The 20,997-nt window shown below is 34.7% G+C and overlaps 1 protein-coding gene across 6 annotated transcripts in view; it reads left to right on the forward strand.

The window, feature by feature from the left end:
• The window catches only part of DOCK9 (dedicator of cytokinesis 9), a 141,107-nt gene that overhangs the window by 44,497 nt on the left and 75,613 nt on the right, over nt 1-20,997 (forward strand). For 5 of the 6 annotated variants that reach the window (XM_026058192.1, XM_026058190.1, XM_026058191.1 and 2 more), the window contains exons 3-8: nt 6,697-6,786; nt 8,480-8,562; nt 11,066-11,135; nt 15,098-15,193; nt 15,850-15,984; nt 19,783-19,957. In XM_026058192.1, the coding sequence (XP_025913977.1) occupies nt 6,697-6,786; nt 8,480-8,562; nt 11,066-11,135; nt 15,098-15,193; nt 15,850-15,984; nt 19,783-19,957 (649 nt within the window). Of the gene's footprint in view, nt 1-6,696; nt 6,787-8,479; nt 8,563-11,065; nt 11,136-14,464; nt 14,537-15,097; nt 15,194-15,849; nt 15,985-19,782; nt 19,958-20,997 lie in introns of those variants that run through there. The other variant, XM_026058196.1, reaches the window with a different exon arrangement.

Below are 20,997 nucleotides of genomic sequence, written 5' to 3' on the forward strand. Positions count from 1 at the left end.
AAGTGTTTGGGATTTGTGTAATATATTGAAATATGTTAAGTACATTTATGTTGTCATTACGGTTTTTGTTACAAAAATGATTATGTAACTGGCTTACTGTTATTTCCACTCAAGCAAATTACAGAATGCTAACTGTTGGAATTGTAACAAAGTAAACTGTCTTAATTTTAGCAATTTCTAATTACTTTACCATTTTGATATTGGGTTCAGACTTTTCCTGCCATGTTGTGAGACTTGCTCAATGTCTCGTTCAGTCTTTGTTGTCACTATCACCTTCAGTTTGTAACTCTTACAACCTCAGAGAAGCTGGGTATTGAAGGAGAACTGAAGTGAACTGTATGTTGTGGAACTGGAAAGCTTGTGCGAAAACTGGCTTCTTGGGACAATGCATAGCTTGCTTTTTTCTCTTTCTGCCTTCAAAAGTTATTTGCTTGGCGAGAGGAAGGGTAAAAAGTTTTCTGCACTGAATTCACTAATCAGGTTATTCCCTAACTTAATTCTCATCAAATCTTAGGAGATGATCTCTTTATATTTAGAGATCTTTTTACTATTAATGTCCCTGAGTTTACTTTCATTCTGAATAACTGGACTCTTGGATTTTCTAAGCTTTCAGTTCCTCTGTTTTTCATAGTCCTTCTACTTTCTAGCTGCTACTTTTGTTTAATTTTCAGTGTGGTCCCAATATATTGTTAGTTAACTATAATGATAAAACTACTTTTTTTTTTYCCCCCCCCACTGGAACCTCTCCTGTTAATCCTCTTGCTATTCCCAATAACAGTGCTCAGTCATTGAGGGTTTTACCTCTGATTTTACTCTTGCCTCCCAGCAAGAGTCTATCCTATACCCAGTGGGTACTCTTGTATCCATTTTTGTGCCTATCCATGGTTTGTTTCAATTATTCCAAGTCACCTGAATTTCAATAACTTACTAAATAATGAAATAGCTTCTTATTCAAATAGCATTAGTTTAAAATGGACCACCTTCATAGATCATATTGAAATCATAACTCAATGAATGTGAAATGGTTAGGTGATGATTACCTTAACTGCATACTAGGTGAATTCCTAAAAGAAACCATAAACCAATTGCTTTGCCATAAGATACTTTCTATCTAAACACTTTTATTTTGAAATGCCTAACTTCTGCATATTATCTCCATTCCTATAGTAAAGTAGTTGTGACCTTGGAGTTTAAATACCTTTTGTGCAGCATTTTTTCCCCTTGGATTATATGGAAATTGAGGAGAGGAGATGGGTGTGCATCATGTCACTATGGTCTTGTGCTGAGATTCTTGACCTTATGGGCCTCTAAGAAGATGTATGAGGGCATATGTGAATTTTAACTACTGCATAAGTATACTAACTGACATTCAGCCAAATGACTCCATCTAGCTCCACAGTTATGAGAAAGTGCTTTAAATGTATTTCTGAAGTGTGAAAAATAGTAGCATGTCTTCACTCTTCATTGCAGCTCTCTGCAGAGGTAACTGAGATGGTAAAATGAACTGATGATGAAACTGGAAGTAGTAGAGTCTTGTGTATTGGTATGAACTAATTAGCCCTGCTGATGGTTCTTAGTCAGTCCTGGGAAGCAAATAAACCTGGATGAAACACGCTCTTAATGGAGCTATACTGCTTCCAGAACAGTGCAACTCTCCATAGTACTTGAACTGTATATACGTGGTCACATTGGCTTGTTTAGAGTGAGGTATCTACATACATTAATTTGTTTGGGCATCTACACCATCACACCAAGATGACTTTGAGAACTAAATTGTGTACTGGAAGGATGCCCTGAACCACTTCGCTGTAAAGACACACTGCTGCTGAGGGTAGCTGGGACACTCAATATAGAAAAAAAGAGAGGTTGAACTTTTGGTCTCCTTGCTCTCTAAAACTCAGGGGAGAACGGTCTGGAAATCCAGGATTGAACCAAATAGCAGATGCTACGGCATCAAAAGGGAAGATGCAAAATCTGTGAAGGAGACAGCACTAAATAAGTATTTTATCCTGTTTTACTGGCTTGTGAGAGATCTGAATTATTTGTACTGAAAACTGCTGCTGTATCTGTATCCAGCTACTCTGCCTCCCGAGCTCTCTCTGTGCTCTTTCATTTAAAACAAGGCATCTCAGTGGATTATATGCAAACTCTCTGCCTGGATTTTAATACTGTGTCCAGTGCTGCTGCTGTTTCCTGTTGTATGCTGTTCACTGTTGGCTTTTTTTCCCCTCTATCTCAGTTCCTTGCCCTCTACCAAAGATGTGAGGATCTTGGGTATTAACAGGAAGAGGTTTTAAAATATAGGCATTCTTATTTGCAATAATAAACATGGGCTGGAAGAGGAGGAGCAGCAGCAAAAACCTTTATAGAACACTTGTTTAAAGCTCTCACCTTTTAGTTAATGAGAGTTAAGTACCTCTGAAAATAGGTATTATGGCGGGTGCTATAGAAATAAAGTAAACCTAAGTAATTCTATGAGAAAGCACACGCTGAGTAGGAAAAATAAGCAAAAAAATTTTAACTTGCAGTTAATGTCCTCCTTTTAGAGACAGCACAAAGTAAACAGGTCAAATTTCACAGAAATTTCTTTCAAAAGGTTCAAAGGAGTCTTGCTAATCTTTTTTCTTTTGAAATCCATTTTGTGTATGGTATGGTATTAGCCAACTATTCTAAAACAAGGCTGCAATTTAGCATTTGAAATTACCTTGTGATACAACTTCTGACACAGCCCATGCAGCTGATAAGTCTCTTCTGGTATCTAGCAACTTTGAGGGCACAATCCTAACATACCGCATGCCTTTTGTTCCATTGACTGTCTTTTAAAACAATTTCTGTCATTGCTTCTTGAGGATTTGCTTCAATGTAACATCATCCAAAGTAAGAATGGCCTGGGTAAGTGACCACTGAACTGTTACCCTGTACTTCTCTCCCCAGTTTTCCTGCATTTTACATAGTCCACTGCTTGTGTATACCCACTTTTAAAGTGTTGTGTCTTTTCTTTTTTTTAATTCCCTTCCCAATATTTTGAATAATCAACTATTAGTAACCATGATTTCAAGGGTTCGAAAGGGATGTGGAGGAAGAAGCAGGGTTTTGAGGAGAAATTTTACCCGTTCTTACTCAACAACAAACACTGGAAAGAGCCTGGGAAGCAGAAAAAGTAATTTTTAAAATAGGAGTTGGCAGTGACTATGTATTGTCAGCAGTGATACTTTGCACTTTCCCTGTTCACTGTAGCTGCTGAGACTTCGTAGAAACCAAGAATAAAAGTATCACCATTAGGTAGACACTGTCAAATTTACAGAGCAGGAAGAGAACCTTGTCAGATGACATGAAATCCTTTAGCACCACCAAAGGGGAGTGAAAAACATAGACCACTTGTTTAAAAACAGGAGGAAGAAAGGTAAAAGCTAAGGGATAAGAAAACAAAAGTAGGGCGCTCAGATATGGCTAATTGACCTGAAGGCAAGTAAAAGAGACTCTAATGTTTTGTGTTGGTTGGCTTCTGTCTCTCACCTACATCTACTTATAGTCTTTGCTTCTGAAATATGTGCATATTGGTAAGTCAAGCCCCCAAAGTTGAAACATGTGGCTGCTACAAAATAGTTCAAATGATGTAATTTCCACTTACTTTCTGCACAATCTTAACATTTGTTTCCTTCCCAAATTTTTTTTCTTTTGGATTTTACTGTATATGTGCGTGCATGCTTGTGTTTCAAAATACTGTTGTTAGTTGCTTTAGTCATTATTTTTATGGGATTGCTCCAAATCAAAAGATATTATCACTCATTGCATTTCCTGGCTCTCTGAATTACTGCAGCTGGTGGATGATACACTTGAGAAAGAAGCAGCATTACAGCATTACAACAGTTACTAATGTGAACACATTGGACAAATTAAAATCTTCTGCTTTGTAACTGATCTTACCACAGTACTAAGATAATTTTTTCCTTGAGAAAGAGTAGAGAAAACTTTACTTTCATTTTGTTAATTATGTCGCAGGATAACAGCAGCAGAAATTCTAGAAGTATATACCTCTACTTCAACTTTATCAAGTTCCATTATAGTGTAGGACCTGGTTAATGATTTCATGGCTTTCCCAGTTGCCTGGAAAATGCCACGCCAGTTCCTGATTTAAAATGAAACAAAACATATTTACCTGTATGGTTATATGTAAAATATAAATAACTTCATTTCAAATATCAAATGACTTCAGGCTGAGATGAGGATCTAGACAATCCATACTTTAGCTCTGAATGGCTTAATTCTCTTTTTCCCCAAATGTCCATGCCCCTGAGTGCAGGAGAATAGTTGTAATGTATTAATTGCAAATTATTATCTGTCATGAATCTAGCAAATTTATAACATGAAAAAACAGAATTTGAAAAAGGCTGTTTGGGCTTTTTTTTTTTTTTTTTTTTTGCCTTTTTAATCTTCTTTTTTAAACGAATACTTTGAAACTTTACCATGTTATTAATTTGGTGGGGTTCCTATAACTGTTTTGGTTTGGTAGTATCAGCTGATGTGTATATCATAAAATGACTTGCTTAATTTGTCATCCCTTTCCTCTTCCCTGCTTCCACTCTTACAAAGCAATAGGAAAGCCATTTTTGTAATAGGACTGTGTGTGTGGCAGAGCGAATGACGCAGCTTCTTCCTCAGTTTGGACACTCAGTTTCTCTTTGGCATCTGATTGCTGTTTTTATGATACAGAAGAATAAGTCTATTGCCTCTCTCAGATCAGATTCAATTCAGTGAATGAGCATAAAATTGACTTCCGTTTAAGAGGGCCATATATCTATCCCCATACGTTCAGCCGGATTTTCAATGGAAAAAAGGCCTATGCAGGCATGCAGTGGATGTATGGCAATCACCGATTTCTGCCTTTTTCTCCAAATCACCACTATTTTGTAAGACAAACAATAGGTTGTTTTTCTGACGGCCAGAAAAATGAGCTTCATTTGCAAATGTCTGTTAAAGATGATGGATGTTGTTTCCATATAATAGCTGCTGAGTCATTTTTTGACCTGAGATTGAAAAGTTAAAGAACCGTGTTTTAGTATAGCTGTGGAGTTCATGAATATTCAAGGTGCTGAGCACCTGTTAATGTAAAATGAGCTGTCAGTTTTTGCATTTGATTAAAAAAAAAAATTGTAAGTCATAATATCATACTGTGTAGCTACATATTGTTTCTTCTATTGTAAAAAACAAAAATCTATGCTGCTTTTAATAAACAAGTTGTACATTTCAATATGTTTTTGAAAACAAATATTTTAAACTTAATGTGATTTGAAATAACTTTTTCTTAATTTTGTGATTAAAATAAGAAACATGTTTCTTGAATTCAGGCCACCTCATTCTTAAATGCTGTTTCGGTGTGCATGAATATCTTGCTGTAGGGCACAAGCTAGTCTGTAGCAAATGAAAGGTTTTTATAACTGTGTATTACAAGATGTATTGGTCCTGTGGGATTTTTGTTTGTTTTTGTAGTTTTTGCTTTTGTTTCCTCCCCACCTCCCATCCAAGCAGTTAGTATCAACACTTTTCATCAGAGTACTGGCCTGGATGAACCACTTGACCATGATTATATGATAAATTTTCTTTTCTTAAATCTTGACTATACTTGAATATTGTAACTTCAAATGTGCTCCCCAGATAACAGGATGAGGTTTTGATAGCAACAGAAATACTGAAATCACCCTATGGAGTAAACCTTCAATGGAGACAATGTACAATAATGTCCTCATGTACTGTTTCTTCTTGCCCATTAACATGAGGAGTTTTTTCTTTTCACACACTTCCCTGGTCCTTCCTGGTGCTGTGGTGTTACCTGTACTCTTGTACTGCTGTACGAGTGAGGGATTCAAACTCCCTTCTAGGCCCAGGCTGTGGAAACTTCCGTGTCCACCTGGTGACCCAAGCCATGAGACTTTTTTTTTTTTAGATTTTTTTTCACATGATGCAATATCACTTACATTGCTTTGCGATTATTTTCCCTTGCTGTTCAGAAGATTCTGAAACTGTAAAGTTTTCATCTTTTACACTTAAGTGCCTATGGCTTACTTCAATTTTCGTCTTAGAAGTAAAATTTCATGGTCATAAGAGATTTCCTGCTCTCTGGCAGCCTTTCTTTTGCTTCTCTGAACTCTGGCATAGAATGGGATTAAGTTCTGATTTAGTAAGTGTTCTTTGATATTCTCAAGGATCAAGGTGGTCTTTCTCGCCTTTGCTTTAACAGTGCAAGTCTCATTTTTGCCAGCTGAGATCTGCCATTGAACTACTCTTCTTATTTTGCTTTGGGTTTGTTACTTTTTTGAGTAATAGTTTTTATATGTAATAATAACTACCCAAATGTCTATCTTCAGATATTGGAATTATGTTACCAAGGTGGAATTTTTTTTACTAGTATTTTCTTGCCCATGTTAATGGAATAGAGGAAAACACTTTTTTATAGCATCTAATTCTTACTGATTCCAATCTCGCCCTCTTGATCTTGCTATATTTAAATAGGAACAAGTTGGTAGTCTTTGAACGCAAACAAATTTTGAATTGGCCGTTTTGAAACTGTATTCACAGGATGTTTTCTGCTGGGCTTCCAGCTTCCTACTTGCAGTGATGTAACTGAGTGTTGCCATATTATATCATCTTTGCTCTAATTGTGAGTTTCATTAATTTTCTGTTGTTGTTGTTTATCAGACAGCATTATTCAAACGGCAGAGTCGATACATCCGTTCAACAGTTCCTGAAAATGCAGAGAAAGAAGCTCAAAGTTTGTTTGTAACTGAGGTAAGGCTGGAACTGTATGTGGCTGTATATAATAGCAATATTATATATGCATTGTTTTGCCTCTGCTTCATATACTCTTTAAAAAAGCCAAAGTCCTGAAAGATTATTAAATGATTATTGCCATTTATTTGACAGTGGCAATTGGTACTTTTCCCATCGTTTTGTGGAAAGAAAGGGCTACAGGATAACTTTAAATTGCCTCATCAGTGTAACTGCCTTTTGTGGATGCTTCTCCGCACCCTAACTTTTTATGCTTTGGGCTTTCCCAGATGATTATGATTGATTTATATGCCTTTGACTAATATTGGGAGCAGCAGTGAATCTAAATGAATCAACGTAATTTCATTTTTCTGTTAGAATTTCACCCCAAGCCATTTTCTTCCATGGCATTAATTGTTCATATATTTGTTCATGATAAGTTTGTACATTTTGCTGCAACAGAGGTATTCCTAATTGTAACATTTGTAGAGGGCAATATTCACCTTGATTGCTGAATTACTATCATTCCCTGTAGAATTTAGAAAACTCGGTACAGTTTCCTTCTTTTGCAATGCAGTTTATTGCAGTACAGCTTTTTGCAACAAGTGAAGTGTTTCAATAGGACATTATCATCTGCCAGAAGTGTATCTTTTATAAAACTAGAAAATGGTAAATACAGCCAGCATCTGAATTGATCACCTTTGGTTGTCTTAGAAGTCAAAGTGATATTGCCCTGCAACTGAAAAACATGACTCAGAAAACTCAGTGTTACAGTATAAATACATCGCATGTACTGTTACAGAGGAACTGAAGTCAAATTTGTATTTAAGCATATACTTTTAGTGCACTTAAATGGATATTTAAATTGAAACTGCATGCTTGCAGCTGTTAAAAATCAATTACATCACTGAGCCCTGGACAAGATTGTGGAAAATGATATTGTACTCCACCCATACTGCTAAAACATAAAAATACTTATTTATCTTGGCTTCCACAAAAGTAACATAAAACTAACAAAATATTGCCAGAARCTATATGGTACAAAGTGTTGTATAAATAGACTTAGCTGTACACAAATACAGCATCTAATTATTTCAAAAAGATTTTAATATCTTTCAGAATACAAATGTAGTATTTTCCAGGCGATTGCTCCTGCTGTAGCTCGTTAAGCTTCATGATTCACTGACAGCATTCCTCCCTCCTTGTCTAACGTCCTCAAATTTCTCTTAGAATTGCTTAGGACAGGTATTAAGGGTAACTATCATTATAAAGAAATCATATTAAGGTTTGAGGAAGATTCTGATGTTTGGAGCTCCCTCAGTTTTCTTAGAATTACAACCGACATTTACACCATGCATGTTTCAGATGTTAAAACATTAGCTTGATGTGCATCAGTTGAAAAACAGTCAATGATACAAAGGAGAACTGAAAGAATTGTAATTGGCCAGAGTTTGTTTCCTAAAAGGCTTCAGGAAGACGCTAGAGGTGAAGCAATTAAGATCATGGTCAGACCCAAGGGAATGCCAACTCGTGCAAGCAGTTGAGAGAAACTTTAGGTTTGAAGGTGTGTTTCTTCTGCATGTAGCATATATTCAACAGGTAACGATAGTAACTCATAAATGGCCATAACATAGGAGATATTTTGTGTGTCTAGGGAATGCTGTTAGTTAATCCCCTTCCAGTTAATACTGTTTTTTTTTTTTTTTTTAAATAGTGCATCAAAACCTACAATTCAGACTGGCATGTTGTTAACTATAGATATGAAGATTACTCAGCAGACTTTCGACAGCTTCCAAAGTAAGTAAGTTATTCAGTGGTATAATGCAGATTTTGAATTTGTGAAGGAACTTTAACTATATTTAAAATAAAACTATTACAGAAATGTGTTAATTTATGTAATGTATAAATTGAAATATGCTATATCAATGTGTAATACTCTGTAGGTATTCTTAAGATTTCTAGGATGGAATTAATACCAATGAACCTGAAGGTGTAAAATCAACTTAAATCATTTCCTGGGAAGATCTCTTAGTAAAACTGTCTTAGTCATTCACAGAGAGGTCAGAGTGAGAATTGGTATTATTGATAATGTAAGAGTACATAGGATAATTAAAACAGGGTAAAGTTTAGTTGAAATATCGGTATATCCTGGGTTTTGTAGCTTCAAAGGAAACTTTGAGCTCTCTCTCCAGGAGTTTAGAGAATAGAGCCTAATGCAGACGAATATTTATAGGACATTAACTGAGAGAATTGGGTACAATTATTTTTGAGTGTTGTAAGAATATACTATGTGCTCTTAAAAAGCAGACAGTGCTTTGAGGGTGGTTTAGAAATGTAAACAAAGAGGTGAAATTCATTTTAAAATTCATCAGTGCTCTTTTTTTAAGTGCATATGCTCATCCTTGTTACAGAGATTAAGTTTATTACTAATTCACAATTACTTAAAAGCAGTTGACTGATTTTATGTGCCTCTGGCAGAGGAGTTCTTGGAGAAATATATAACTGCAAATAAAACATATTTTCAGCATAAATATAAAAAGTTATGAATACAGTTATTAGCTCTTGCTAGATATTTAATCAAATTTAGTTTTGCTGTGCTATAAGTGTTTTTTATTAATGGGTAATTTTGTATTAATAAATGATAAAAGCTGTAGAAATTTTTGGAAGAAAGGTTTTAGTCAAAACACAAATTAAGGTATTTGATTTCAATAGGAGATGCTTTTCCCTTTAGTGAAAAGTTCTGCTACATTTCCTGTATGTTCTACAGAGATGCCTTCAAAAGACTTTCTTCACATTCTGAAAGTCTATAATTTTTTGATAGGGCGAGGAATGGGGAAGGTGAATCAGAGGCAGCTCGCACTGTTTTTTCATTTGTTTCTGAAATGTCCCTTTTAAATTAACAACTTCAAAACAAAAATATTACTTCTGCTAACATACCTGATTTGGGTGTGTTAGGACTGATTTGTCTTTCCTCGGTCCAGATAACATTTGGCATTGCAGTTCATCATTTTTTTAGCATGTGTGTCTGTCACCTTAGTGCAAACCAGTTAACCTGTTTCTTTGTTATTATTCATTCACAGTAAAATTTTCTTCTTGTATATTTTCTGTGTTGTAGTAACTCTATTTCTAAACATTGTCTTGGCCTAGATATTTCTCTTCGCAACATTTTAACTTTTCAGTCTTTAAGTTATGACCTTCTCCAATTCAGTTTCCATTTCAGCTTCTTTCCATTTTTAGACCTTTATACCTATATTTTCTCATTAAAAAGTGAATATCAAATACCATAAAATTCGTTTATTTTCTCTGAATGATTTGCTCTCTTGAATGGTTTCCTGGAGGGATTCCCTGAAGGCCTTTCAAAGATAACTCATGGCACAAGAAATACTTTATATTTGTATTGTATAAATAAAGAAAGGAGGAATGAGAATTGACTCACTTCTTCTAGCAAAATGGAGGTGCAATAGCTTAGCCTATCATCAGTCACAGTTCATGTGTTTGACCAGTTCCCCAGTTACAAAGGCCGKCTGGACTATCAGGGCTTGGATTTGTGCCTTATGTCAGTGTATGCTACATCTACTGAGAGGGTTAGAGCAGGTGTTTAAACTAGTGCAGTTTTCCCACAGGATGATGCAAAACAGAAGTCTAATCTACACAGTCTAATCTATTACAGATTTTCTAAACTGTGTGCTAGAGCAACCTTTAAAATTTTTCAAAATTTTATAGGGAGACTATAGATAGTAGAGCCTTAATTTGAAGTATCTGAGAGAGGCTAAATGCACTGAATCCCACAACTCTGGAAGGTCTATATCGTCCTTTCCTACTGTCCTGTATCTACCAGTTAAGAAATATCTTCCTGTCCCTGTAAAAAGTTCTCAAATACTGCAGGCTTTGTAAAAGTCAGGACTTGATTTTTACTTGCCCTTGACAGAAGCCATGCTAGTCAATAGGAAAGTGAACAATTTAAATGAGTGCCTTGTCCTGAAAGGAGCCAATGGTTATGGGTATTAATTCTTGCATCTAAGATATTACGAATGTAGTGGGGGAAAAGAAGTCATTTGGTTCTCTTTGGCTGAGTATAAGGGCAGCTACTAGCAGAACAATGAAGGGGTTGTGGCCAGGATGTACAAATTAGGAGAACTGCAGGATAAGAAATGTATTTCATGAAAAACACATGGTTTTAGTTGGTTATTATTGTGCTTTCTCCTCTTCAATTAGGGAAATAACCTCCTTATTTTTGCAGCTATAAAATATGTAACCCGTCACAAAATTTCTAGTATTTTAGAAGCTTTTTCTTTCCTAGTAAAGGGACAAAACCGGAGAAGCTTCCAGTTCATTTATATGAAGTGGATGAAGATGCGGATAAAGATGAGGTGAGATGATAGCAATTCCTTGCTTTCTCTTGCTTTCAGTAAAGAATCTTGGGTTAGAAGAGGTTAGAAGTTAGGTTAAGTGTTGGTGTCAGTAAGTGAAAACAAAGACCAGCATGAACAGTTCAAGTGGAAAAACCTGTAGCTGTAGTACATACCTCCTTTCAAATAGCCTTGTGTTCCCAAGGTCTGTCATATGAGTAGAACAAATTTTGACAGAATTTGAAGCTGAAGAAGTTTTAATACTGGTGAAGTATAATCCTCAAGGTAATCTATCTTACTTTGTATTGTTTTCATGTAGACATATAGAGAGAAATATTTCATGTAGTTTGAGTCACTAAGCTGAGTAAAATCGTGGTGAGGTACATCTTTTCGAAAAAACACTTAAGTATGCATGACAGCATAGCATACAATGTGAGTTAAAATCAGTTTGTTACAAATTTGAGTGTAGATAAGTCCTGAAGATTTTGTTGTTATTGGCTTAGGAAAACCAGAGATGTCTATAGCCCCGAGTAATTCTGTAGTATGTTTCAAAATGTCAAAGGCTGTTTTTCAATAACTTCTTCTGTTATATGTGTGACTTTTTTTTTTTTTAACATGCCCTGTTTCAAAACACAGAGTAGTTGAATGCCAGGGCTTTCTCTCTCTCTCTCTCTCTCTTTTTTTTTTTTTTAAATATGAGTACTTGAACTCTTGCATCACAGAAAACAATGAAAATAAAATAAAATGATTTTTATGTTTTCCTACCATTTAACCATTACTTTGTTTTTAAGTTCCTTGTTTTCTGAACTGCTGTGTATGAAATAAAAATAGATCCTTACAAATTTTGTTGGATTAAATGTGAAAAAGTAGTCCAGGAGTGTCTCTGAATAGTTAGATTCCTGAACAGATTGTCTTGGGATGCTGTTTCTCCAACATTACTATTAATATAAACTATGATATTTGGGCAAATAATTTCATGTATCTTTATCCAAATCCTCCTAATATTTATAAAACAGAGAGGTAAAGCGTGAAGAAAAGTAAATGGGGAAATAGTTGCGATTGTTACTAGGAAAAATACTTATGCCTAAAGTTAATGATCTTCCCTACTAGCATTAACCAGGCACTGAAAAAAAATACAGCTTATCTGTTATCAGATGGTACATTTTTTTACTGGGAAGTGTAAGTAGAAAGGACTTCCTGTTCAATTTTGTCCAATTTCCTGCTACAACAGGCAGTAACGTCACATTTCTTTCAGAGTAACAATGTCTGGAGAAGAGGTCTGTTACTGTTTGTTTGAGGAACTTAAAATATAAACAGAATAAAGCAGCATGCTAGGAAAAAAAGCGAGCTCAGTGGGTGTGGTGGGAGCAAAAATTCTTTCCTCAAGAGAAGAGTTACCTTTTGGGTAAAAACTGCTGAATGAATGCAAGAGGCTTTTCTTTCAAACACTAACGTCTTTGTAGGCCAAAAAGTATATATGCAAATCTTTGTTTAAAAAGTGTTTGGTGTTTCGTTTGATTTCTTAAGAGAATGGTAGAAACAAATAGCTGCAAGTGATAAAATGGGGGAAAGAACAGATAAAGATTAGTTTAATCTTATACCATGAAAAATGGAGAGAATTCTCTTTTTAAAAAGTAATTTGGACTATTGGGTCATCAAATTGATGTTTGTAAATGGGATTTTTAAATCAGCCTGGGATATGGGATCAAGGTAAGGAATTGTTTTTGTTGAAATGGTCACTGTTGGAGTAAATTTTAGAGCTGAGTTTGTGGAAAACATCATTTTTAAAAAAAAAAGTGAAGCCTAGCGTGCAGCAGTAGTAATAAAAGTAGGGAAATGAACTTATCAGTAGGAAACAGGAAGTGTGTTTTCAGAGTAAAGTTGTGCATTAATGACTATGGGTTCTGTGTTCCTTTGTATTAACAGGTGATAGGCTGGAAAAATGCAGTAGCCTTTTATCTCTGTAGGCAAGAATTCTTCTTGACAATAATGGTGTAGTGAGGCCCAAATGATACTCGGTCTTAGAAAACACTGTGCAGTTCAACAGAATTGGGAAACACTGCACGTCAGAGACTTGGACAGGAAAAAAGAGTGTTAATAGAGCTAAATCCTAATTTTTGCAAACACAGGTAATGAAGGAATTCTTTCCATGACAGGTGGTCCRATGTATGGTTGACTTTGTGAAATTACAGAAAGGTCTTGGCTGTTCTGCTCCAAATTCTGACAATAACTCATCATCTTGGATTTGTAAAGGTGGTTTTGAACCATCCTTCTTCACCAATGTAGGTGGAGAGTCATATTTGGAAACCCAGTGTYTTCATTCATCTTCTTTATAACTTGGTTGTTGTACAAGAAAAAGGGTTATTTGGGTAATGATGAAACAGCCGTGGGGGATAATGACTTCAAAATATGAAACAAGTAGATTGTATCCTTTGAACAAGGAGACTCACTGGGGCATATGAAAATTCACTGACTATTTCTCAGCCTTGGAGGTCGATCCTTCTGGGCTGCGAGTTCATCCAAAATTGAAGAACAGAGGTTCTGACTGCTGGTTACTATGTCGTCCCTGCTGGATCGAATTTCCATACTGGCAAGCTGACTGGAATTTTTGGAGGAACAGATTGGCATGTTTGTCTTCTGCTTACAGTTTCTTGAAGTTCTCATGTGCATAGGCATATGAATGTGCTAGCTAGCCAGAATAAAAAACTTGTAAATTAATTTAGTGACTTTTTACAGAATGTTTCTTGATTAATTCCAGAAACTCATTAATATTATTCCAAGACTTGTTTTTTAATGATCTATTGTTGAACTATTGACTGTCCTCCCCATATATGAGTACTTTCTGTTTTATGTTCTCTTGCTAGCCGGGAAAAGGCATCAGAAACAGTAGTTGAGGGCAGTTAAGTTTTATCATTTTGTTTTCAATCAGATACTCAGCTACTTTTGAATGTTCAAATAATAAATTATTAGGAGTGTTTCTCCTCTAGATGGTTGAAACTCTTCCTACAAGTCCTGATTCAGTAATGTTTTTGTTGTGCCAGAAGGGGTTACCTCAACTGGAAACTGTAGGAAAATAGTCTGTTTGGCAATATTGTTTGCTCTTCAATATTACTTGAACTGATGACTTAATATTTCTTCTGTGGCACTTTCAAATCTGTCATTTTGATTGGTTTGGATAGTAGAGTGCTGCTTTGTAGTAATCGTTAACACCCTGTGGGTTTGTATGTAGATTTACTAAGTTCCATCACCTGACAGATGGAAATGGTGTCAGTGCAGTGAGTATGATATTTGATGCATGCATCGGATCTACTGATATTGAACTTGCCACTACTGCCAAGTTTGGTCTTGTTCTTTTTAGAAAGCTATGACTTCTACTATGTAAAAGAACAGATCTAATTCAAGAACTCAAGACTCAGCTCTCTGTAAGTTCTTAAGAAAGTAATGTCTTTGAAACAAGATAGGTAAAGCAAAGTAGTTGGAGAATTCTTGGCTGAAGGTTTTTTTAATTATTTAGAAATAACTTTCAGCAAGGATAAGCACAAGCTTGTTTTATTTTTGTAATAGAAATTGGTGAAAACACACTGGAAGCTTTGAATATATGCAAAAACTTGCAAAGTAAATGTTTTGAGTTTTCCCTCTTTCTCCTTTTTCAGTGGGGTTTATCTTGCTTAATATTTAGCTTCCTAAAAATCAGATCATCCTGCTGACCATAGAGGAAGCCTATATAATTGGCCAAGTTACTGATCAAAAGCTAGAGGAGATCAAAAGTTAGATGCTCCTCCCTGCTCTTTATTTAAAAAAAAATGATTTAAAAAGCTATATCATTTCGGCAAGGACTTATAGAACATTATTACTACATCATAAGCATAGCTATTCCATCTTTAAGAAATAGCTTCTGAAATTTGCAATAAGTGTAACAGTTTCAGGCCATGATACAAAACTTCACTTTTTTTTTCCTCCCACCTTCCTTCCTTCATCTCCAGGATGCAGCATCTCTTGGGTCTCAGAAGGGTGGAATAACAAAACAAGGATGGCTGTACAAAGGCAACATGAATAGTGCAATCAGTGTGACAATGCGAGTAAGTTTGTTAATGTTGTATGTAGAATAAGAAATGAGCGCTAGTATTAAAATATCACTCTGCCTTTGAGAAGTCAGTTTGCACGTGCTTTACTTATAACAAAAATAGCATGGGATGAAAGAGGGAAGCTTGTATGCAATTTGTAGTAGTGAAGTCTTTCTTTCCTTTGACTCTACTTAAATTAGAAAAAATGCATTAAAAATGCAGTATGTGGGAGAAGTCGATGTTTTAAATCATTTTCCCAAATGGGCCCTGGTGTGTTATTACACAGTCCCTTTTCTACTAATAGGAGTTTTTATTTGTATTATCTTCTTATTTAAAAACTTAATCTATTTTTCACTGTGTTTATCACAATAAATGCCTATTTTATCTATCATATTATAGTGTTCATTTTATATACCTTTCAATGGGTCAAAAATATTTTCAACTAATCTTGCAACAGGTTTTTCAGTGTAATAAGGTATTTCCATTAAAAAAAAAAAGTAGTTATTTCAGTTGCATTTTCAATGGTACCTATTAGATTATGTTTAAGTAGAAGCTTTTTCCTATAAGCTACATGTATTAATAGCACTTAGGCGTTTTGTAATATGAAGCTGATTAATACTAGTGTCATAACTCTCTTTCTTTTTCCTCCCCCCCTTTTTTTTTTAACCTAGTCATTTAAGAGAAGATTTTTCCACTTAATCCAACTTGGTGATGGATCCTATAATCTCAATTTCTACAAAGATGAAAAAATATCTAAAGAACCTAAAGGATCTATATTTCTAGATTCATGCATGGGGGTGGTTCAGGTAATTATAATTCAGTTAATTCTGTATTTGATAGCAAATGTGATTTTTTTTCAAAATTCAGATAACTTTTGTGGGACATAGATAAGCATCTGTTATGCACATAAAAAACTACACATGCTGTATCTTGCAAAGGCGGTGGACTGGATTTTAATGGGAAAGGGGTCAAATGTGAAAAAATGTTTCTAAAATRAGCAAAAATCACTAGTTGATACCAAGTATTTATCAAATGGATCAAACAAAATTTGAAAGCAAACACACAAAAAAATGCAACTTAAATCACCGCAAAATGACAGCATAAAATTAAAGTTAAGTTCAGTTACATTTTGTACTTACATGGGCTGTAAAATATTTTGCATAACTTCTTGTGTGGGATTTTTGTTGTGGGAATTGTATTAAATTCAGTTACTTCCAGATGCTTTCATTTGACCTTTCTAATATTACTTTTATGTCCTTTCCTTTATTTTAGAAAGTTAAAGTCTTTTGGCAAAATATTTGTCAGCGGAAAGTGCCAAAGAAAAGAATTGTTTTTCATGTGATTCTGTTATATATTTACAGTACAGCATGTAACTGTTTTGTTAGGCACAGCATACCTGGGGGGAAAAAAATCCTGTTTTTAGGATTTTGTTAACTTTGATAGTAATAGACAAAATTTAATAGAAATGCATTTTTAAAATATCTTTTGAGTATGAATTTTGTTGGTGAAGGTTTATGCAGAGGGATACAACGGCTTTATAGAGGATTTTTTTTTCCAAATTAATAACATTTTTGGTTACATATTATTAGAAACTTTGTATAAAAAGACTTATAATTTTAATATGTTTATTCATCCTGCAAGTTGTGTGTGCAGATTTACACAAATAGTTTTCCTTTAGGGGTACAATTTTGGCCAATCCCACTGAAGTAGTCTGGTTCATGTTTTTTGTTTTGTTTTCTTTAAAAGAAAGCTGGTTTCTAGACACAGCCACATGTTCTAGGTCTTGTACTTACAATGTATCATTCCCCTGCTCTTGTGGTACAGCTTCCCCTGCCTTGGCATCCTTCTCTCTGRGAGCATTAATTCTCCATCTTCTGGGCTGTTTTCTTGCTCAGCCTGCACCTCTGTTACAGACTATTGTGGGCAATACAATATTTTATAGGTTGCATCATCAGAAAACACTGAGATTTTTAGAAGTCTCAGATGAAAGAAATGCACTTTCGATCTACTGCGCACACGCAGGTTTGATTTCAGCACAGTGAATGTGCAAATCCAGTATATGTGCAAGAAATGTAACAAAGATAATGTTGTGTGATAACCAAAATAGGCATCCACACCGACAGTTTTCTTTAGCATTCGTCTTTTTTCACTGTGGAGGATTTTAGAGCAGTTCTTCAGATTTCTTCCTCCTCTAAAATCTTTTCATTCTTTGGCCTCACACACTTAAACACTTTGCGGACTGAATTTTTTTGAGGAAGTGAAAATGTAATGTAGTAAAGCTCATCATTAGAAAAAGAAGCCAAAAAGCAAAAACTTGACCTGTAGTAAATGTTTTCTTGCTCTTTGAGCATTTTAACATCACCTGTGGTTTTTTTTTTTTAAATACTGAAAATCCTTTGTTTCTACATCAGTACTTTTTCTGTGAAGTACTGTGACGTACTTTCTGTTCCATCAATTGAAGAAACCTAAAATATTCTCAAACTGTCATTTTCTCCCCCACTTCTTATGTTACTCATTTTTCTATTGCAGGTGAGGTTTTAGGTCCATACAATAGTTTCTAAGCAAAAAAGCACTTTGGACTCTTACAAGTTTACAACTGACTTATGTCTTAAAAACTATAGTGTATTCTACAGTACCAGCAGCCAGTTAATCTTGGCACTCTGGATTTTCAGAACTGCATCTAGAAATTTGAGACCAATTCTGGATCAAAGTTAGGCACAAAACCAAAATCACTGAATGTGCACTTCTATGAAGCCAAGAAGTCATTCAGGTATAAATGGCCAGAATAAAGGGTATTGGAGATAGCTGTTTACTTTATTTGGAGCTTTGGTGAGGGTCAAGGAAATCAAATTTTGAACTATAAGATMCTATGCGTAGTGGTACCATTTGAGCTGCATGATTTTATTATTGTTAATTATGTCCTGTCTCCTTTCTGGCTGATTTTATTTTATTCATTCTCTGCTGTTACTTATTATTGGCATTGCATTAGTGTCTAGAAAGTCATTTGGGGAAAAAGTGGTCTCTGCACAAGTGAAATTCCACTTCCATTTAATGGAAGAGGAAAATAATAATAATAATAAAATTTTAAAAAAGTAAGGACCCCAGGCACTGTACTTTCCAATGGTCTGGCTTGAAATCAATAGAAATACCTATTTTTTTTAAGGTGGCCATGTTTGGGTTTTTTTCAAGAACCATATTACATGTTTCAGGCTAAATCTTTTGGGGGAGGGGGAATTTGTTTCTGTTGTATGACATATCCCATTTCTGTTTTTAAGTTTATTTAGTACATGGGCTACTTATTCTTTAAAGGCAGTAGGTACACAAAACAATCAGGAACATGCTGACTTCACTAACGTACAATAAAGCTAAAGCTGGAATATGCTCCTTAATTAGCCTGTGTATAAGATCAATGCTGTGTATGTGCAACAATATTTTTTCAAAACTTAAAATGAAAGGACTTTAAAAACTTAAAATGAAAACACTGAGAAATTCCCAGAATATCTATTTTTTAATTTTTATTATTTTTAATACAAAATTATTTTTTAATACTGAATATTATTTTTTAATATTGAATACTATGAATACATAGCCAAAATTGAGATGTTTTTGCATCACAGAAAAATGCAGTCATATAATACATGCAATATATGTATCTTAAGATTTATTATCTATTTTAATACTGTTTGTAATTGGCAAGACTGCCTTGGATAAAGAGTTCGTGTGTTCCTTTATATCCTCCAGAAGAGAAACTCAGCTTTGGTAGAAAACTGGATGATTTGCCAACAGGTAGTTACTCTGTTCATTGAAACATCTGATGGATGGTGAAAAATAAAATGTAACTTGGCACTGAATTTAACTTTAAAAAAAATTAATAATTGCCTATTTTAATATTTAATTAATGAATTACTGGATTTTTTARTTAAAATTAAGATAATACAGAATTTTCATTTGTTGACATTAGGGACTTGTGAGTTCTTTCTGAGGAACTTGAGTGAAACTAGGTAGTAACTGAAGCCTTGACTTAAATCACAGAAATGGGATAGCAATAATTTTTGAGGAACGTAGGAAGAATGATCTATTCCCAACTTAATGTATTTTTAAAAGACTAGCAAAATCAGGGTATTCAGAGTTGTGATCGGTTGCAACTTATTTCTGGTATAAAATCCCCAAATGCAAAGTATTCTCACTAAAATATTACTAAAGTTTCATACTTTTTTTATTGTTAGAACTCTGTTGGCTTCACTTCTAGACAATTTAAAATGAGTGCGTGAAGACCTGATATTTATAATGAGGTAGTTCTGTTGTATTTGAAAATTGGATTTTGTATTTTTTTTTTTAAATTGTCACAAGCAGAATGATGGAGGATACTGAAAAATGGCTAGTATCTTCCATGCTTCCAGTTGTCACAGCAGAATAAGAAACTTCCAAAAGGTCAAATGTCAGAAAAGAAAAAGTGTAATTTTAATGCATTTGTTCAATGTATTGAACTGTATGTTTTTGTTAAAAGATATGAAAGACATTTGTACTATACAAATTACTTCAGTTTGTGGGAAGACAGGACGTAAAGTAAAGATATCATAGAAAGATCTTTTATTTTATTGTAGAACAATAAAGTCAGACGTTTTGCATTTGAGCTGAAGATGCAAGACAAGAGTAGTTACCTTCTGGCTGCAGACAGTGAACTGGAAATGGAAGAATGGATAAACACACTGAACAAAATCCTTCAGCTTAACTTTGAGGCTGCAATGCAAGAAAAAAGAAATGGAGAATCTCATGAGGGTAAGCAAGAGTTTCCAGTAATAATACCAAAATGATGATACGTTTATGTGACAATGTCTAAGTACATGCATTCACAAGGAAAGGCTTTATTTTGGCTATGTTTATTTCCTTTTCTTTGGTAGTAAAAGTTATAGATCTTTTCACTGCCTATTGAACTGATGAGAATTGTGTCATTTGGGCATTAATATGGCATTTGCACCAGTTTAACTTGTATCAATTTAACTAAGAAAAAATAAGTTAAACCAACAACTGAGATCTTCACTGGCATGCATTCAGTACTGTAAGCTGCTTTGTTTTCAAAACAGATGTCCACATGGCACTGTTCTGTATTGATTCGAATTGAGCGAAGACCAGAAGAGAGTAATGAGAATCATCTATAGTCTAGAAAATAGAACCTACAAGGAAAAATCGAGAGGAGTCAGATAGTTTAAGGAAAAGAGAAGACTGAGAAGGGACTTGTCTTATAATACATAAAATACTGCTGGAAAGGGTATAAACTGTTCTGTGTCCACTCTAGATAGCAGAAGAAATTGTGGTTGCAGTGAGGGAGTTTTAATTTAGATAGAATTCCCTTGACCACGGATATTATTTCTGCACTTCAGGAAGTGAGTGAGTGTAGAATCTTTTTTGTTAGAGCCATTTAAGAATAGGTGAGGCAGACATCTATAAGGAATGAGATACAGGTATAGTTGATAGTCCGATGCCCATTTCCTTCATCGTGCACTCTCAAAAGGAAAAAATGAACAAGAGGACATCTAGATTATCCTTTCGTCACCAGACTAAATGCATGCATATCCAGAAGAAAATGGAAGCGGCTATTTAAGGTATTACTTCTTATAAATAGCATGATACAGCAAAAGGGTTCACTGGAATTTCAGATTAGGTATCAGTCTTATGTGAAGATCATCAGAACTGAACATGATGTGTTTGCAACAAAAGCAAATCAGAAATGGAGAAGCCTGCAGCTCTATGAATGACGCTTTAGTCAATGGTCACCAATTGACCTTGGTAAACTGAGCTGCTTATAGGCAACTGAATGG

Source organism: Apteryx rowi, unplaced genomic scaffold (genome assembly GCF_003343035.1).
Source record: "Apteryx rowi isolate R43461 unplaced genomic scaffold, aptRow1 scaffold_144, whole genome shotgun sequence".
In the NCBI taxonomy this organism is placed as follows: domain Eukaryota; kingdom Metazoa; phylum Chordata; class Aves; order Apterygiformes; family Apterygidae; genus Apteryx; species Apteryx rowi.